The following is a 15860-nucleotide window of genomic DNA, read 5'->3' on the forward strand; positions in this document are numbered from 1 at the left end:
TAATCATATATATGCTGGTTAGTGACTTTGGAGTTTTGAAAAGGCAAACTCAAATCTCTTGACGAATTACAGGATAATATGCCATTGGTACTTGACAAAATTAATTCTGCAACTGGTGAGTTACAACTTAATATCAAAGGAGTAATGCCTTAAAGCTAATATGCAGATAAATCATAATTGGAACTCACAGACCGGACGATCATAGAACAAATGAACAAACAAAACTTGGCGTTACATTCATTTTAAGTTTCAGAATGTTGCATCAAATAAAGAACTACCAGTAATCAAATAGAAGTGGTCAAAACTTGATCTTTCTTGATTATGTACAATGAATATATATATATAAACAACATACATTGTGATAAAGCCTATAAAAGAATCAAGGGTTATCTTCTATGACCTAGCAACCAATCTGGATAACTATAATTTACAATTAACTCCCACTACTGCTAAGATCTTATAAGCAACCATCAATATTTACAGTATGTACAAATTAGCAAGAAAGAATCTTTTCGTGGTTCTATCCACTGGATGCCTGCAACCAAAAGTTCATATTTAAGAGTAAGAGCTTCAATAATTAGAGCCATAAATAAGTCATGAGCAACAATGTATGCATCAAAACTTATTTTGATTCCAAAAACACAGCTTTACGTAAAAAAACATGTTTGGCCAAATGCATATCTAGGCATCTGAACTTTTGCTACTTAGTCCCTTTAACACATTAATTTTTGATATAACCTAACAAACACCTTAAACTTTTTATTTTGGTAATATTTGAACACTTCCTGAGATGTGACTTCATTCAACATGTCCATGTATGTTGCACATGCGTGTTCAATGTCACCAAAAATAAAAGTTCAGATGTTTGTTACACTAAAACGAAAATTAAAAGTGTTTAAATTAACATGTTTTGGTAGCAAAGCTTATAATTACATCCATTTTGGAATTTCTCAAAACAGTATTACGGTCTAAACCCATCAGTCAGTACCATATACATGTAATATATATGCTCCCCGCCTTACTTGACAAAACAAGTGCTACATGAATTTATTAAGCTTATGTATAAGAGCAAAAAAGTTACAGGAGAGTTCAACTCACATGACACCAAGACTAACAGAGAATTTTGGAGAGGACAGGAAGGATGCATCATCAGTTGGGTTATGCTGCTGCCCAATAAATAAGTCAATCTGAATCATGTGGCTGAGTGGGGCCTAGATACTTATCCATGGACTCCTTCTTGTGCTCAGGGTCAAGGCTGCAAGCATTCTCACCAGATGTAAATGAATAATTGTACAAGATTACATCTCATAAGCTGATAAATGACTAGATATTATCAGTGTCTTTAAAGCAAAAGTTAGATGTATTCACCTGTTTCTAAGACCAAGGAGAGTATAATGTGCTGCACTTGCACAAGCAGAAACTGGAGCTATAGCAGCAACAGGAACGCTCCGTACAGCAGTTGCCAAGGCAGATCCTGCACTGGCTCCACGCTGGTATTTTTTCAATGGTGTCTGAACTAAAGCAGAAGCAGACCTCCCTAGGCCATCGCTGAGGCTCTCATATGCCTGTCAATTGAGAGTGTCAAAACTTTTCTCAACAAACACTGAACTTCCAGTCTTTTTAATTTCTAATAGATTTCTACTTTGAGCAGCACATGCACAAATTAAATGTAGAAGATACAATAACATCAAAGGCGACTCATGTTAAACACAAAGAATATTGTAATGTTCACCTGTTGAATTCCTTGTTGGGCATTTTTTGGCTGATTACACCTTATATTTTGTTTTGTCTTGCCTTTTACAGACCATGATACAGGAGAAGGAATCTTTGTTGCAAGAATACATTCTGCTTGGAGCAAAATGTCATGAGCCCCTGCTGCCAAATGCACCCCAAGTCCAACTGCTTCAAGTGATATACTTCTAAGAAATGCAATTGTACCTAAAGAAAATTACTAAGTGTTAGAATCAATTTGAGACAAATGCTAAAGATTCCTTATTGAGAAGTTTCTATACCAAAAGACACCAATTCAGACATTATCAAAGCATTCAGATGAACATTACATACAGGACATGGTTGAGACCCTATAATTAGTACCAAAATAGTGAGCATGAAGACTGCTATGTATATCTCACTAAGGATGATGTTGGGAATTCAATAACTATGTAAATAAATATTTAGGGTTCCCTCAAAATTTTAGAGGAGTTCAAGTCAATTAGGAATTACCTCTCTGCATTCCTTTGAGCACTCTCCGATCCTTCCTATAGCTCTCAACTGGCAAAGAAACAAGTTTCGCAGCGCCAGTACCCACAGCAACCAAGGACCGTACAGTAGGAATGCCTTGCAAAACTTTATGTATCTACAACAGGAAAAAAGAAACAAATATCAACAAACAACATATAAGGTAGATAATAGTTGTAATATTCAGAATATTTATGATGCATGCCACCAAAACCTGATTTTGAGAAATATCCTCCAACCATTCCCCTAGAATTGTTTCACATACGTTGCCCCAGCCATAAACACCAGCAGCCTGAACATGTTTGAGCTCCAGCTCAACCCCCTGCATCAAAAATTGCTAATCTGTGGTTAGAGCGTTTCATTCACAAATTTTAATTAGGCATCTCCAGGACAAGTATTGATTCAGAAGGAGAAAAATAGGATATTGAAGGGTTGATAGTACAATTTTTAACTAGCAATTTGGTAGTTTAACAATTTCTGCAATGCAGTTGAAACTTCCAAAGATTTCTTTCTAAAGAGCAACAGAAATTTATTGAACAGAAGTCATAGTTTGATAAGTGAATCAAGTCGACAGAAAATGATGGATAATCAATCATGCTGGATTTTACTATTTATAGACTTGGCAATTACCAGAAAACTCATTATGCCAGTATGAAATTCCATATAATGGTATAGGCTACTGAACTAAACATGCTATTTCTTTTAATTGGAATCAACCAACAAACTTGGTATCAAAAGTTAAAAGATCAGAATTCAGGATAGCTAAATAACTAAGTTAGTAAACACACATTGCTTTTTTTCATTCAGCAAAGGTTCCTTCTTTAGGACTACAACTGCTAAACAAGATAACTGTATAAAATTCAAGACGAAATAATGAAATATCTACCTTCCAAGGGACAAGATTTACAAGTTCCACATACTTCCCGCCGCCCAGTGCTGCTAGATCAACACGGTGAGGACTGTAGTCAACCCGAAGAACAGTAGGCCGCACATCAAACTTCTGAAAGAGTAACATAATCAGTACAGATAAATGTCTAAGTTCATGACTGAAGATCACAAAGATAAGGGCTATCTCTTTGCAAAAGTGGGCATGAATACTCCAAAAATCAAGACACTGAGGCAAAATCATCCATTAGGGTTTTGAGAATTAATATACAGAACTATGACGAAGTGTTTGATTTAGTAAATGAATTTGTCATGAAATGAGGGATAGAAAAGTTTAGTCTATCGGCAAACTAGCTTCTTGCCTTCATAATCAGACAAGTACTGTGGGTAAAAGAGGGGGGAAAACATAGAACTACTTGCAGAAGCACAAGAAAGGAGAACTTTACAGTCATGTCCTCATAAGCTATTTTCTTATGATGTGGAAAAAGTAATCCCCAAAAAATGAAACCAAAGGAAAGCAATAGTAGCTTAACAGAGTTGCACTTAAGAAAAAAAGGCGATGATGCAGAAATAACATGCCACTTCGTTAATGAGAGACAACCATGCACTTGCCTGAAAATAGGGGAGCAATGCCTCAACTGCAATTCTATGTCCTGCAAGATTCTTTGCAGCAGATGGTTTTGCACCACCTGAATTTTGATTATGATCCGCAGACTGGTCAGCCAATGAGCTTTTTGCTCCAAAAAAGGCAATGAGAAAATCAAGTTGGCTCTGGTGAAGTTGCAATAGCATAGGAAGTAAGGCTACATGCAATCTGAAATGGAGAAATGCAACAATTAACATCTAGTTACTGTTGTTGATAGGGTTTGCTTCTAAGAAATTAGATAATTTAATTCAAAAGATTACATGCAGGGGGAGCATATATTAGTATTATCACATTATTTGCTGTTATAAGATTTGACTCTAATGCATGAGCTGACTGAAAATTAACATGGAAAAGATGAATAATTTGTGCCAATTAGCCTCAAATAATTTCTGAACATGTTCAGGAAAAGATAATGTAGGAAAATAAGTGAGTTTCTTAAGAAAGGCTGAAGTACAACCTTAAAGGTTCAAAATGAGATGATAAGGAAATATAAGAAATTGATGCAAATACACACTGAAAGATTATCATCAGTAACCTAAAATCTATCAAGTGATTTCTGTCATGAAGGGAAATTTTGTAGAGTAATCATAATTGTTTAAGAGGTTCTCAAAAAGAAGAGGCTTAAATTATTTTAATATTTAGAAAACTAAAACAAAACAGCAGGTATACCGGTACTCCTCAAGAGGGGTTAGAGGATCTGGTCTGACAGCTTCCAACTCCAGCTTAAAGGCTTTTGAAGAGGACTCTCTAGGGCGGCCTTTTGAACGATAATATCCTAGTACCTTCCATTTCAAATAGGGACAGAACACTTCAAGCATTGTTTATACATGAGAAGGTGAAATACTGAGAAAGACAAGTTTATGTTACCCGTGTCCAAGGTGCAGATTTGCTCCTGTCACAAAGGTAAAAATCCTGAACTGAAAGAGAAAGCTTAGAAGCATATATTCCGCCAACTGGGAAAAAGTCATAAACAAATTGCATCCCAGATAATACAATCTCTAGATAAGAAGTTGTATCCCTTCCTTGAAGGCTTCTATTGGGCTCACCATTCCTTTCATGTGAATGCCAGTCAGTACCAGCGAACATTCTCCAGCTCACACTGATATTGTTAAGAAGTATACGCCCTGTGGGCCTTCCACATTCATCAGATCCTGTACACTCAAAAGATGGAAGCTTGTCTTCCAAAACCTGATTCAGGCTAGCCTCCTGACTTGCTTCAGAAATATGATTTTCAACAACGCTTAAAGAGGCATCCCCATACCATCCACTATTTCCTCTTCCAAGTTCTGCATCCCCAAAATTTCTGGAATGGCATTTAAGAATCTCAGATGGTGATTGCCTGCCCAATGATAATTCCGATAAGGGGCGTAAGTCAGACAAGCAATAGCCTTCTATGAGTTCTGGCAAGGTACCATTCTGTAAATATGAGGTTTGACTACCCTCCAATCCTATTGGAGGCACTGATCCATCACAAAATAAATCCTCGGAGACAATCTCAGGAGTTCCAATATTCAAGCAGCAAGCCTCTCCAAGGGGGCTTTCATCAGATGAAATCCAAACTCGTGATTCAATAGAATCGAATTGGCAATCCTCATTCCCATCCAAACAAAAAGCATCATCACATATTTCATCCATCAAACCAACACTCCCAAGTTTATTATTTGTATCTACACCAGAAGCTTGCACTTGAGAAGTTGACAAAGAAGGATTATAAGTGGGAGATCTACCATCATCATTGAGTTCATTACTCTCTCTGGCCTGATGTACATTATCCCACCGAGCCTGTAGATGCGCATATGATTCCTCCAAATCAGGAGCAAACAGTGGCTGGAGTTGAGCAGCCAACAGTATCAAACCAGAAGTAGTGTCATGGCAAGTTTCAACATAAATGTGAGACTCTGAACATTCTAACTCCCAGGGAAGACCACTTCTACAGTCTGTTCTCAAAATTGCTTCAACAAGTGCCTCCCGAGCAACCTTAACATAACCCATCTCACGAAGATATTCTACACTGTAATTGCCACCGAGACTCTCAAATGCTGAACAAAGAAGGAACCCTATATCTTGCACTCTAATTTTGTAATCATTAGCCGTAAAATCTTCTCTAGTTGTACTCAAAAAAGTCAAGGAGGATGCAGCTAACAGACAAGCAACATGCTGCTCAGTTTTTTCTTCTTTGTGATATGAGGAACTGGACTCAGGATGGAGATTGGTAATCACCAAATTCTTCCAATAGGGCTCATAGCTTAAACCAATATCAACCAACTTAATAACGAAAGTAGTTCCACAAGGTGCATTTAAATTCCCTTTTGGCAAATTGTCACCCGCTTTCTCGACTTCATGAGACGGCAAGGTGAAAAAGGAACATATTGAGTCCAACCAATCCAAGCGACCACCAACAGCGACAATCGTGCCACATCTGACAGTAATAGATGTAAATTCATGGAAGCTATTTGGATCCCATAGGTGAACAACATCAGAACCAGCCAACCTAGCAGATAGCGCATTTGAACCTCCACCATCACCACGTTTCCTTGTGGTGTTGCTACAAGAAATCAGAAGAAATTCCTGATCTGGAACCCCAGTGACGGAACCCCACAACTTGCCTTCTCCATGGACTAGCCAAAAGAAATTGGCACCTTCAATGCCTCCAATATTTGAGACAGACAACAAATCAAGCTTCTGAACTTTCAACTTTAAACAATGCCAGGATCCAGGAAGTTCATTCTGCAATGGACCATTTATGTCCTCTTTTATATCTGGTCTAATTAAAATCTCTACAGAAACACATTCCACAAGGACTGATGTTTGACACACAAATGATGCTTCCTCAGTATTCACTTTCTCACCAGCTGCTCGTGATAATGCATTAGCCATCTGATCTAAAAGATTATGCAAATTAGCATACTGAGAACTGCCAAGATCGATGGTAACAGGAAATAGATGAATATGCAGGAAAAATGCAGAGCTCAAGATAATCTCTTCTTGATTTCGAGAAGTTGTGTCTTCCAGGTCCTTCATAGCAGCTACAGATGCAAATTCAGAACCTTGCATTGTGGTTTTTTTCCTGCTCCCAGATTCCAGAGAAGTAGCCAAGGACTTGGCTCTCTCAGCAACCAAGGGACTGGTCATAGAACCCTCTTGCCATAGCATACTAACAGTAGAAAGACAATCAGCTCTGTTGCTGACAGATAAAATATTCTCAGCATAAAATGCCTGCCTTTCAGAACCAGTTCCACCATCACTTTCACATGTTCGATTGACAACATAAACTTTTACATTACCAATACTCAAATGTAATGATCTTGTGGCCTTTGAAGTATACCTCTTCCAAGGATGGACATCTGACCATAAATTAGAGTCTTGAACTTTTCCTTTTCTGGAAGTCCATGGCGGGGTAATATCGATAGCAATAAATTGATCCCAGAAAAAGTAGCTTCCATCTTTACTAGTTCCAAAAGGGAAACACAGAATGACCCTCGCATTAGGTATTGATATATTACCTTTCAGAGTTTCTCTTGAAGACATTGTTGCCACACCAGTGGATGGATCCTTTTTCACAGCTCCAACAGAAGATCCATGTTTCTGATTGACATGTGAAAATTCTTTTCCTTGACTATTCATTTTGACATGACTAGCTATGTTCTTTAGAAGATCTAATAACACATGAATTGACCAGAAGTTCAACCACAGTAAGAAATGTGGTAATTGCAATGAAAATGATGCTGGCCCTGTAAAACTTCCATCTAAAGAATCAGATTTTATAGCAAATTGGCAATGAGTCATGCCTGAGGTACTGAGAAGTTTGATTTTGGTCATATGTCTAAAGACGGACTCTGAAGCATTTTCAGCACCTGATTCATTTGACTTGGGATCTTGGGAAGATGAGGAAAATGGAGGAAGAGCACATTGAACTTCACCTTGCAGTTGTTGAACAGAAATAGTTGGACTCTTGCTATCACTACTACACTCCCTGAAGTGGAAGTTCACAGCATCATTTTCATTCAGTGAATAATCAGACACCTCAATATACTTCACTTTTCCTTCAAACCTCATTTCTTGAGGACATACCTGTTAGCCTTATCAAATGTTTCAAGTTAGTGGAGAGGGATATCATGTAAAACCCAAAAAGAGAAAGCAGAAGAAGAGATAAAGAACATATAGGGATTCAAGTTCTCCAAGTAAAACATTACCTGCAAAGCAACAAATATGCCGTTGCATTCTGCAACCATATAATGGACATTTGAACCATTAGTAAATTGATCACCCTCTGGATTGTACGGATAATCCTGACCATCTTGGAAAGATAACATGATAGAAATTCCAGCCAAAGTTGCTTCAAAGTTAGTTTGAACATGCTGCTCCTCTGTATAGGAAAGGAAAAATAGGCAATACGAGAGTCAAATTTCTGAGAAAATATAAGGGCGCACAAAGTCTACAATCCTCGTCAGCACAAAAGAAGTATTAGAAAACAGATAACATGCACTAGTCAATGCATATTTCCTGGATCTACAGTTCATATATCATCCATACACCACCACTATTAAAAGAAAACTTAACCTCAACAAAATCAATAGGTCAACCAAAAAGGAAGTTTGACAAACGCATTATCTACTGACTAGAATGTAAATTTCATGTGCTTACAGTTCACCAAATAATCTGAAGCATAATGCATGAAACTTCCTAGTAAATTATTAATATATTGTAGTTCTAGACAAGTAAATGTCCATACTTTATAAGGTTGGCAATTTCACACAAACACTAAATGACATAATAAATTAAAATAATGAAAGAATGGCAGCTAACCAACAACGTAAAATTAAGAATGCTAGATATAGCACAAAATGTCAGACTATGAGTTGCAAAAGAAATTAGAAAAGGAAGACACATGATTAATAATTTAGAAATAACACACTATGAAGTGCATATACCAATATGCAAAGATCCAGATGCAAGGCTTGATGCAGCAGTTAAAGCACTGAAAACAGAACACGTCCAGTTCCACATTCCGCTGCTTCCCAAAGCTGATTGTGAACTTCTCATTCCATCAAAGCATTCAAAAAACTGGTCCACACTGCAAATAACACAACAGTATGATACATCAGATACAGTATAAAGTTACGGCAAATGCTCCCTATTTTCATAGGTGTAGGCAGGTAGCACATTGAAGTAACCGCTACACTTTTGCAGCATAAAACTGACACCACAGCTGCAATTCAAAATCATTTTCCACGACTTTGGTGGAATAGATATTGTCCAAAATTCAGTAGTGCAAAAGATTTACTAACCTTGTCCCAAGGTCAAGTTCTTCTTGGCTAAGATCTTTATTATTTTCTTTGACAGAATTTGGGACCCAGTTAGGTATAAGATGTGGTCCAGGTAGCATAGCTTCACTTGTCGACTCTTGCCCAGTCAAAGAAGAAAAAGCAGAGAAAAAACTACCATGAACGGGGATCACCTTATCTGTAGCAACCTTAGTACTCATGAAAGTTGATGAATAGAGATGAGAGGATAAGTTCAAGTCAATAGAGTCTGTTGACTTGTTATGCATCTCCTCATCCAAAGCCTTGTAAGTTTCCCATAAAAGTAACAACCACTTAATTGTACTGGGTTGAAATCTCAACTCCATAGGCTCAATAGAAACATGCGCATCCACTTTGCGAATGTCTAAAGAACCATTCTTCCATGGGATACTTAACTTTAAATTCCCTGAAAATCCATCTTTACCCCCAGTCATAATCGGAGATGTAGCATCTCGTAGACAGTGCCCTGAAAACAACTCACTAAAACTTGAACCTAGTGGACAAGAAGAGGAAGTTTGTTTGTCAACGTCATCCATCTGAAGCAGTTCAAGCACTGCTCCTTGAAATGTGATAAAGTTTGTTAAATGACTTATTCCTAGAAAGCTCTCAACTCTTGAATCAGAATATGATTTATCATCGTCATAAACACAAGTTCCGCATTCTGTTTCAGATATTCGAAGCACCAATATTTTCTGATTCTGAAACTTCTTCTGATCCGCTGAATACGGTTCAAATGCAACAATTAAACTTTTTACATTTACATGGAAGCTTGTCAGAAACCATTTAACCATCTTTGCAATTGTCTTAACACCTTCATGTACATCACCAATACTTGATTTTGCAGCACCATCCATCATATAATACCCATGATTTCCACCATCATTTTGTACACAAGAATCACTATCTCGATTTAGACCACTATTTTTATCTCCAGCCGGTGTTTTATTGGTCGAACAAGCTGCAAGCGAAAACACAAGCTCAAGCTCATCCACCTCAACCTGGAACCCTTTACCCTTCCAAGGCATTTTAACTGATAAAGAGCCAATTGATCCTTCCTTTATAACCAATGGTGTAGTTGCATCAAACTGGAAAATAAACAAAGGCACAGGCAAAAAAAAAAAAAAAAAGCAATTAAAAAGCATACAAATGAACCTTAAAAAGTGCATCTTCAAAGCATTAAAAACAAAACCCAAAACTATAAAGAGTATGTATACAAAAATTTTAAAAGGAAAAAGAAACATTGACACAATAAATAGTAGACGGAAGTAAAAAAGATATTAAGAGACTAACCTTATCATTAAGATAATCAACATTAAGGGCAAGATCATTAAGCTGGATAGTTCCTTGCCTCAGCTGAATATCAAGCTGGTCAAGGTCAATGTCACCCAATATGAATTGCCCTAATTTCTTCTTCAATAGGAACTTGAAGAGCCGCTTCATAGCCCAGCGTGAAAACACGGCCTCCGCCGATTTCGCCAAGTTCCAAGCAAACATCTTTAGAGAATAATCGCTCTTGTTAGTAGAAATTAAAGCTGAATTCAGTGGTATAGAGCTTGAAACTTTGGGGGAATTGAGAGATTAAGGTTTTTGATGATGAGAAAAAAGGGATAGGGTTTGCAAGATTGTATATCTGCTCGTGATGGAAGATTGCGGATAATCCTCCATCAAGAGACAGAAACAGAGAAAGAGAGAGGATTAGGATTTATGGGTTTTGGAGTAAAAAAGAGACAAAAGATTGAGAAATTGAATTGAATTTGATGACTTCTGTGTTTCAATTTCGGGGTTTCTGTTTCCGTGTTAGTGTTTAGTTCTGTAAAACAAGAAAACATAAAATATATTTTAATTTGAACTCTGTCTCTGTCTCTCTCTCTCTCTCCACGTTTTTTTTAAATTTCGTACGGATATTAACGGTATTTCAAATTTTGCTCAAGGAGAGGTGCATTTCCATTACCAATCATGAGTAAGCAGATTTGTCCATAATCATTTATTATTAAAATATATAAAATTAATAATTGACTTATCACATTATTTTTTTTTATATACTGTATTGTTAAATATTTAAATTTGATATACTGTAATTTTTATTTATAAAAATTAAAAAAATATATAAACTTAAATCTTTTAACTAATTTTTCTAAATAAGAATGACATAGAACTTCTTTAGAGAACATGAGCTATTTATAACTATTTTGATTGGTAGTTTGTCTCTCTTATTTTATAAGATATTTTCTATTTTAAAGAACTCCATAGTCAGCACATGAATAATGGGGTTGGGTAGCATCTAACAAATTAATTATGATTATATTTATTGTCAATAGGGGAGGAAGGCAAAAGCTGCCCCATACGCAAGTGGATAACAACTAGCAAAAGTCAATAATCAGCATCTCTAGGCCCTGCTTTTATGACGTCAAAAGGAAAATGTATTGATACTTCCATGTCATCTTACACGACAAAAGTAAAGTTAAAAAGGCAACTTATATACAAGTTGAAAGCATCCTGCAAAAGAATCACTAGTAGTGCCAGACCATTCAGTATGGATTGCAAAAGGAATTTAGAAAGTGTCAAGAATTGTCAACATGGACTAGGCTTCTTTGTGATATCCCCCAAAAAGAGATTCTAAAGAACAGAATGAAGATATACTGATGTGATTTAGAACTTGTAAAAGAACTCGTCGGTTAACACCGAACACACACATGCAACACCAATAATAATCATATACACAGTACATGTGAAACGGGAAGATGTAACAAATTCCGGTTTAGTTGTGGCAGCACAATTCTTGAACAGCCACAATGGCAAGTTATCTCGGCTCGACTTTAAAGTCCTGATGAAAGAACTGAAAGGGGGTAGAAAACTGCAAATGTGAACTAAAATCAAAGGCCATTAGCAGTTCTGTCACATCAGTCCAAGCTGGTCAATAAGTCGGGGTGAATACAAGTACATTTTCATGGGGGAGTAGTTGGAAAATCCAAAAGTGAACCACAAGTCTAGCAAATAACTACCCTAACGGCGCGCAACTTAATACATAATTTTTGGGGGTTATATAAATCTTCAGCCTAAACTATGTTATCTTGGCGTTATATACATCTTCAATGAAAAGAACAAGATCACAGATCCTGGGTGTTGTCTCCCTACCTGGTTATACAGTGTTATATAATACCTTCATCAATAAGTTTATGCAGAGTTGCTATCTCGTCATGTTTCTCCATTTGTCCTTCAAATCAACCTGGAAAAAGTGTTATTAAAGAAAACAAGTTTCCAGCATCAACACCAGAAGAAGTAAATTAATATAAGAAACAAAAGTTTTAGAAATCAAATAGAAATATAGAATAAGTCGAAGCATATTTACCTCAGTTCTGTCAACAAAAATGTGGCGTTTGGAGTTTAAGATGAGCTTCCAGTTCCCTCTACCAAACCTTACATTGAAGGAGAGAATAAAATAATAAAAATCCAGGATAGTTTACAGTGTAATATAAACATTAAATAAAAGAATTTAGATTATAGTGTGAAAAATGAAGTAGCAGTTGCATGAAGGTAGAAGCCAAGTCTTTAATAAATGGAAAAAGTGAAACTTAAATCAATGAATATCATGAATCCTCTAAATTCAAATTAGAATCTTTGGTATAATAGCACTGCATACCTTTGCACACTCTCCCTCAATGCATCTTCCTCTTCCACACTCCACCTCTTTATTTTTCTCCTTCTAGCAAACTTTGTGATATTGTTCTTCAACGAAGACACAGCCTTTCTCCTTGGGCCATTTAACTCAAATCTACTTATAGGATTGGCTGTTTCTTCAGGTGAGCCATCAATTGAATCATCCCACTAACAGATGAAAGACGTTAGACATAATTTGATATAAATGAGAGGCCAGAAATTAGTGAAACCTATTTAACAACATTCCAAAGCAAGATTGAAATTTAACAAAATGTGTTATATAATATTAACTTCATTTGTCATAATGAATTTGATGAAGGTTTTACAGTGAATTAGAAAATACTCATGAATTAAAGACATAATATGAAGATATACCAGCAGATCAAAACAAAAGGCAAACTTTTACCTCAAAGGTACGAGCAGTACTATTGCAGTCCATTAAACTGCGTTTGGGATCAATATTCTGATGGCTGGATACTGAAATCATAGTATTAGTCTTCATAGTTTGAGTAACTGGTAGATTGAGTTCTTCTGCTGACGGCACAGGATTCAAGATTCTCTTTGCTGCTTGAGAAATGACTGGACTAATGGATGGATTGGGCACATCTACACCCTTCCCACTCCATGTTTTAACTGCAGTCTCCTTAGCTAAGGCTTTTCTTTTCTCTTCAGCAATCAAAGCCTCAGACAAATGTAAAGCATTGGGAAGAGGATCCTCCACCAATGCTTTTAACTCTAGGGAGCTGGATTTAAGTGCTTCTTTCACTTTAGTAACTTCAGGAGTAAGGAGAGGGTTATATTTGAATGAAAGTATGTTCATGTGCGCCCTTTCAGTATCCTTAATCCCTCCTGGTCGTTGGCAGAAAGTATCAGGCATGTCATTCTTCAGACTCTCTACAATAACAAGAGAAAGTTTATATGCATGCAGATGGCTGTAACTTGTAGCGACAATAGGCAAGAACAAGCTTAAACATGAAGAACGATGCTTATCATCATCACACTATGAATATGCATGAAGGATGCAATCCCAGCCATTCTCTAAAGCTCCTCCTAAAGCTTTTCCCATATGCTTAGTTATATTTATGTATATATAAAGTTTGTTATACTGCAGTTAATCAATAAAGAAAACTCAATATGGAGCCATCCTCATCTCTGCCCATGATATACAAATTATTGGTTTTCTATTGCTTGAATTGTGGGAATCTCAAATAGGAATTGTAAACAAAACACAGTGCCACAAGCACATAAATTCAGCAAAATACAGAAAAAAGATAACTATAAACAGCACAAAGATCGAGACTAGAGGCTCCCCAAACTTGGAAGATAAATATACCCAAGACAGAACATTTGGGCACAAATTTAGTGAATCAGCTAAAGAGACAGCAATTTGGAGACTTAGGTCAAAAATCACACCTGAAAATCTAGATACACATTTAAGTCATTAAAACCAAGAGCCGTTGTCCCTCTTCTCATAAACATTAAGCATGGCAGGTGCCTCAAACAATTCATTTCAGAATACACAGTCAGAGCACCAGAGAACTCAACAGCAAAACGTTAGCAGGGACAGGAGGGGAAAAAACCACCTTTACCTCTTCCTGCAGGCCCATCAACAACAGCTGATTCTAGACCAACTTGAACAGCACCCTTTTGTTTCTCTTTCATTTCCGTCTCAACTTTAGCAGCCAATTCAAGAAAAGAAGGCCCCCTTTTATCCAAAGCCTCATTTAAATAATCCTTAACAAGCCTCAAAGATTCGCTCTTTATATTCCTATCCAACAATCTCTTACGCGCATTCGAATCCCACAAAGCAGCCTCTATCTCCTGCTTAATCTCCTTTAATTCATCAGTAACCAACTCACTCTTTTTTAACGACTCTAATCTCTCAATTCTACCTCTCCAAATCCTCTTCACTGCTTTAAAGAACTGACCTTTGTCATGTTTTTCAATAACCCACTTCAAAGTGCAGTCCACTGCCACTGCTTGATAGGCTAATTTCATTGAATCTGCGATATGGGTATTGTCCAATTCTTCGATGGTTTCAAGTGATTGAAGAATTGTTTCAGAGGAAGCAGACCCATTTGCGATTTCGTCGTGGATTGAACGGAGAAGAAGTGCTTTTTTGAAGCGAGGATTATTAATTGATGCAATTGGGATGTGGGTGTTCGTCAGGATTTTGTTTAGAAGAAGTTGAGAGATTGGTTGTCGAGCTAGGAATTCAAGTATCCAACATGTGATGCCTGGGTCCATTGTGTTCTTCTGAATGAAAAAAAAAATGAACAAAACTTGCTATCTAATAGGGAAAGGAAATGCACCTCTGAGATTATTCATAACTAACTCTTGCTGTTGCTTCCTTCAACATTGTATGTGAAAAACCAACTCTAATTGTATTGAATTTAGGCTAAATATATAAATAGCTGTCTGAAACTTGTCCGATTTTTGTAATTCGCATCGCTCAGTAAACTCAATTTTGATTCTGGACTTCTCAAATTTGACGACTTATTATTTTTCACTCTTCACATAGTAATAGAAAATCAATATTTTTATTGTATTATTTATAATAAATAAAATATATAATTAAACTTTTAAATTTATCACAATTTCATAATTGAACTCCTAAACTTAATTTTGATTCGATTGAACTTGGAGACTTCGTGAATTCTTATATTTTAATTGACTTTCTTTAAAAATTATATTTTATTAATTTTAATATATTATTTATTATACATCAAAATTATTTTTTAATCTTATTAAATAAAATAAAATAATAATTTTTAAGAAATTAAAATGAACTGTTGTAATACTTTAATTATTTTACTATCAAAAATTTTTGTTATGCTTTTAAGTAAAAAATATTTAATAAATTATAGAAAACAATAAATTTTGTTTATATTTTATTTTTTCTTATTTTATATTATTTATTTATTTATTATTTTAAATATATTATTATATTATTTAAACTTACGTATTTTTTAGATTGTATAAAATACACACGTATAATATCTGTAATTAAAGGAGTTAAAAATAATAACCTGTAAAAGTGATAGGTCCAATTGAATCAGATTTGAGTTTGGAAAGCTAATTATAAAAATAAAATAAATTCAGACAACTATCTATATATTTAGCTATTATTT

The 15860-nt window shown here is 35.9% G+C and overlaps 2 protein-coding genes across 6 annotated transcripts; both read right to left on the reverse strand.

The window, feature by feature from the left end:
- Nucleotides 1-211: 211 nt before the first annotated feature.
- On the reverse strand, nt 212-10917 carry LOC8275315 (autophagy-related protein 2). 2 transcript variants are annotated; one of them, XM_015718901.3, is made up of 14 exons: nt 10363-10917; nt 9058-10157; nt 8701-8843; nt 7963-8135; nt 4637-7840; nt 4439-4551; nt 3736-3937; nt 3125-3238; nt 2453-2575; nt 2224-2356; nt 1733-1938; nt 1369-1565; nt 1099-1255; nt 212-535 (listed from the first exon to the last, which is right to left on the reverse strand). In XM_015718901.3, the coding sequence occupies exons 1-13, from the start codon at nt 10564-10566 to the stop codon at nt 1183-1185; spliced, it is 5985 nt and encodes a 1994-aa protein (XP_015574387.1). In that variant the 5' UTR covers nt 10567-10917; the 3' UTR covers nt 212-535; nt 1099-1182. The 2 variants fall into 2 exon arrangements, with proteins under 2 accessions (XP_015574387.1, XP_002518778.1); XM_002518732.4 differs by having other exon boundaries at nt 2453-2560; nt 10363-10915.
- A 998-nt stretch (nt 10918-11915) lies between these two features.
- LOC8275316 lies at nt 11916-15197 on the reverse strand. 4 transcript variants are annotated; one of them, XM_015718859.3, is made up of 5 exons: nt 14319-15197; nt 13136-13578; nt 12713-12897; nt 12422-12488; nt 11916-12298 (listed from the first exon to the last, which is right to left on the reverse strand). In XM_015718859.3, exons 1-5 carry the CDS (start codon nt 14974-14976, stop codon nt 12260-12262), a joined length of 1392 nt encoding a protein of 463 aa, XP_015574345.1. In that variant the 5' UTR covers nt 14977-15197; the 3' UTR covers nt 11916-12259. The 4 variants fall into 4 exon arrangements, with proteins under 4 accessions (XP_015574345.1, XP_048231895.1, XP_015574344.1 ...); XM_048375938.1 differs by having other exon boundaries at nt 14313-15197; XM_015718858.3 differs by having other exon boundaries at nt 13136-13623; nt 14313-15197.
- Nucleotides 15198-15860: the final 663 nt, after the last annotated feature.

This window comes from Ricinus communis, chromosome 6 (assembly GCF_019578655.1).
Source record: "Ricinus communis isolate WT05 ecotype wild-type chromosome 6, ASM1957865v1, whole genome shotgun sequence".
Lineage (NCBI taxonomy): Eukaryota > Viridiplantae > Streptophyta > Magnoliopsida > Malpighiales > Euphorbiaceae > Ricinus > Ricinus communis.

Bases quoted from the DNA above. Each gene is read 5' to 3' on its own strand.
- LOC8275315 (XM_015718901.3), bottom strand. From the start codon at position 10,566: ATGTTTGCTTGGAACTTGGCGAAATCGGCGGAGGCCGTGTTTTCACGC. The intron at 1,566-1,732 runs GTGAACATTACA...CTCAATTGACAG, and splicing joins CCCAACAAGGAATTCAACAG to GCATATGAGAGCCTCAGCGA. The intron at 1,256-1,368 runs GTGAATACATCT...GAATGCTTGCAG, and splicing joins CTCCTTGGTCTTAGAAACAG to CCTTGACCCTGAGCACAAGA.
- LOC8275316 (XM_015718858.3), bottom strand. From the start codon at position 14,976: ATGGACCCAGGCATCACATGTTGGATACTTGAATTCCTAGCTCGACAA. The intron at 13,624-14,312 runs GTGGTTTTTTCC...TTGTTATTGTAG, and splicing joins GCCTGCAGGAAGAGGTAAAG to AGAGTCTGAAGAATGACATG. The intron at 12,898-13,135 runs GTAAAAGTTTGC...TTCATCTGTTAG, and splicing joins GTACTGCTCGTACCTTTGAG to TGGGATGATTCAATTGATGG.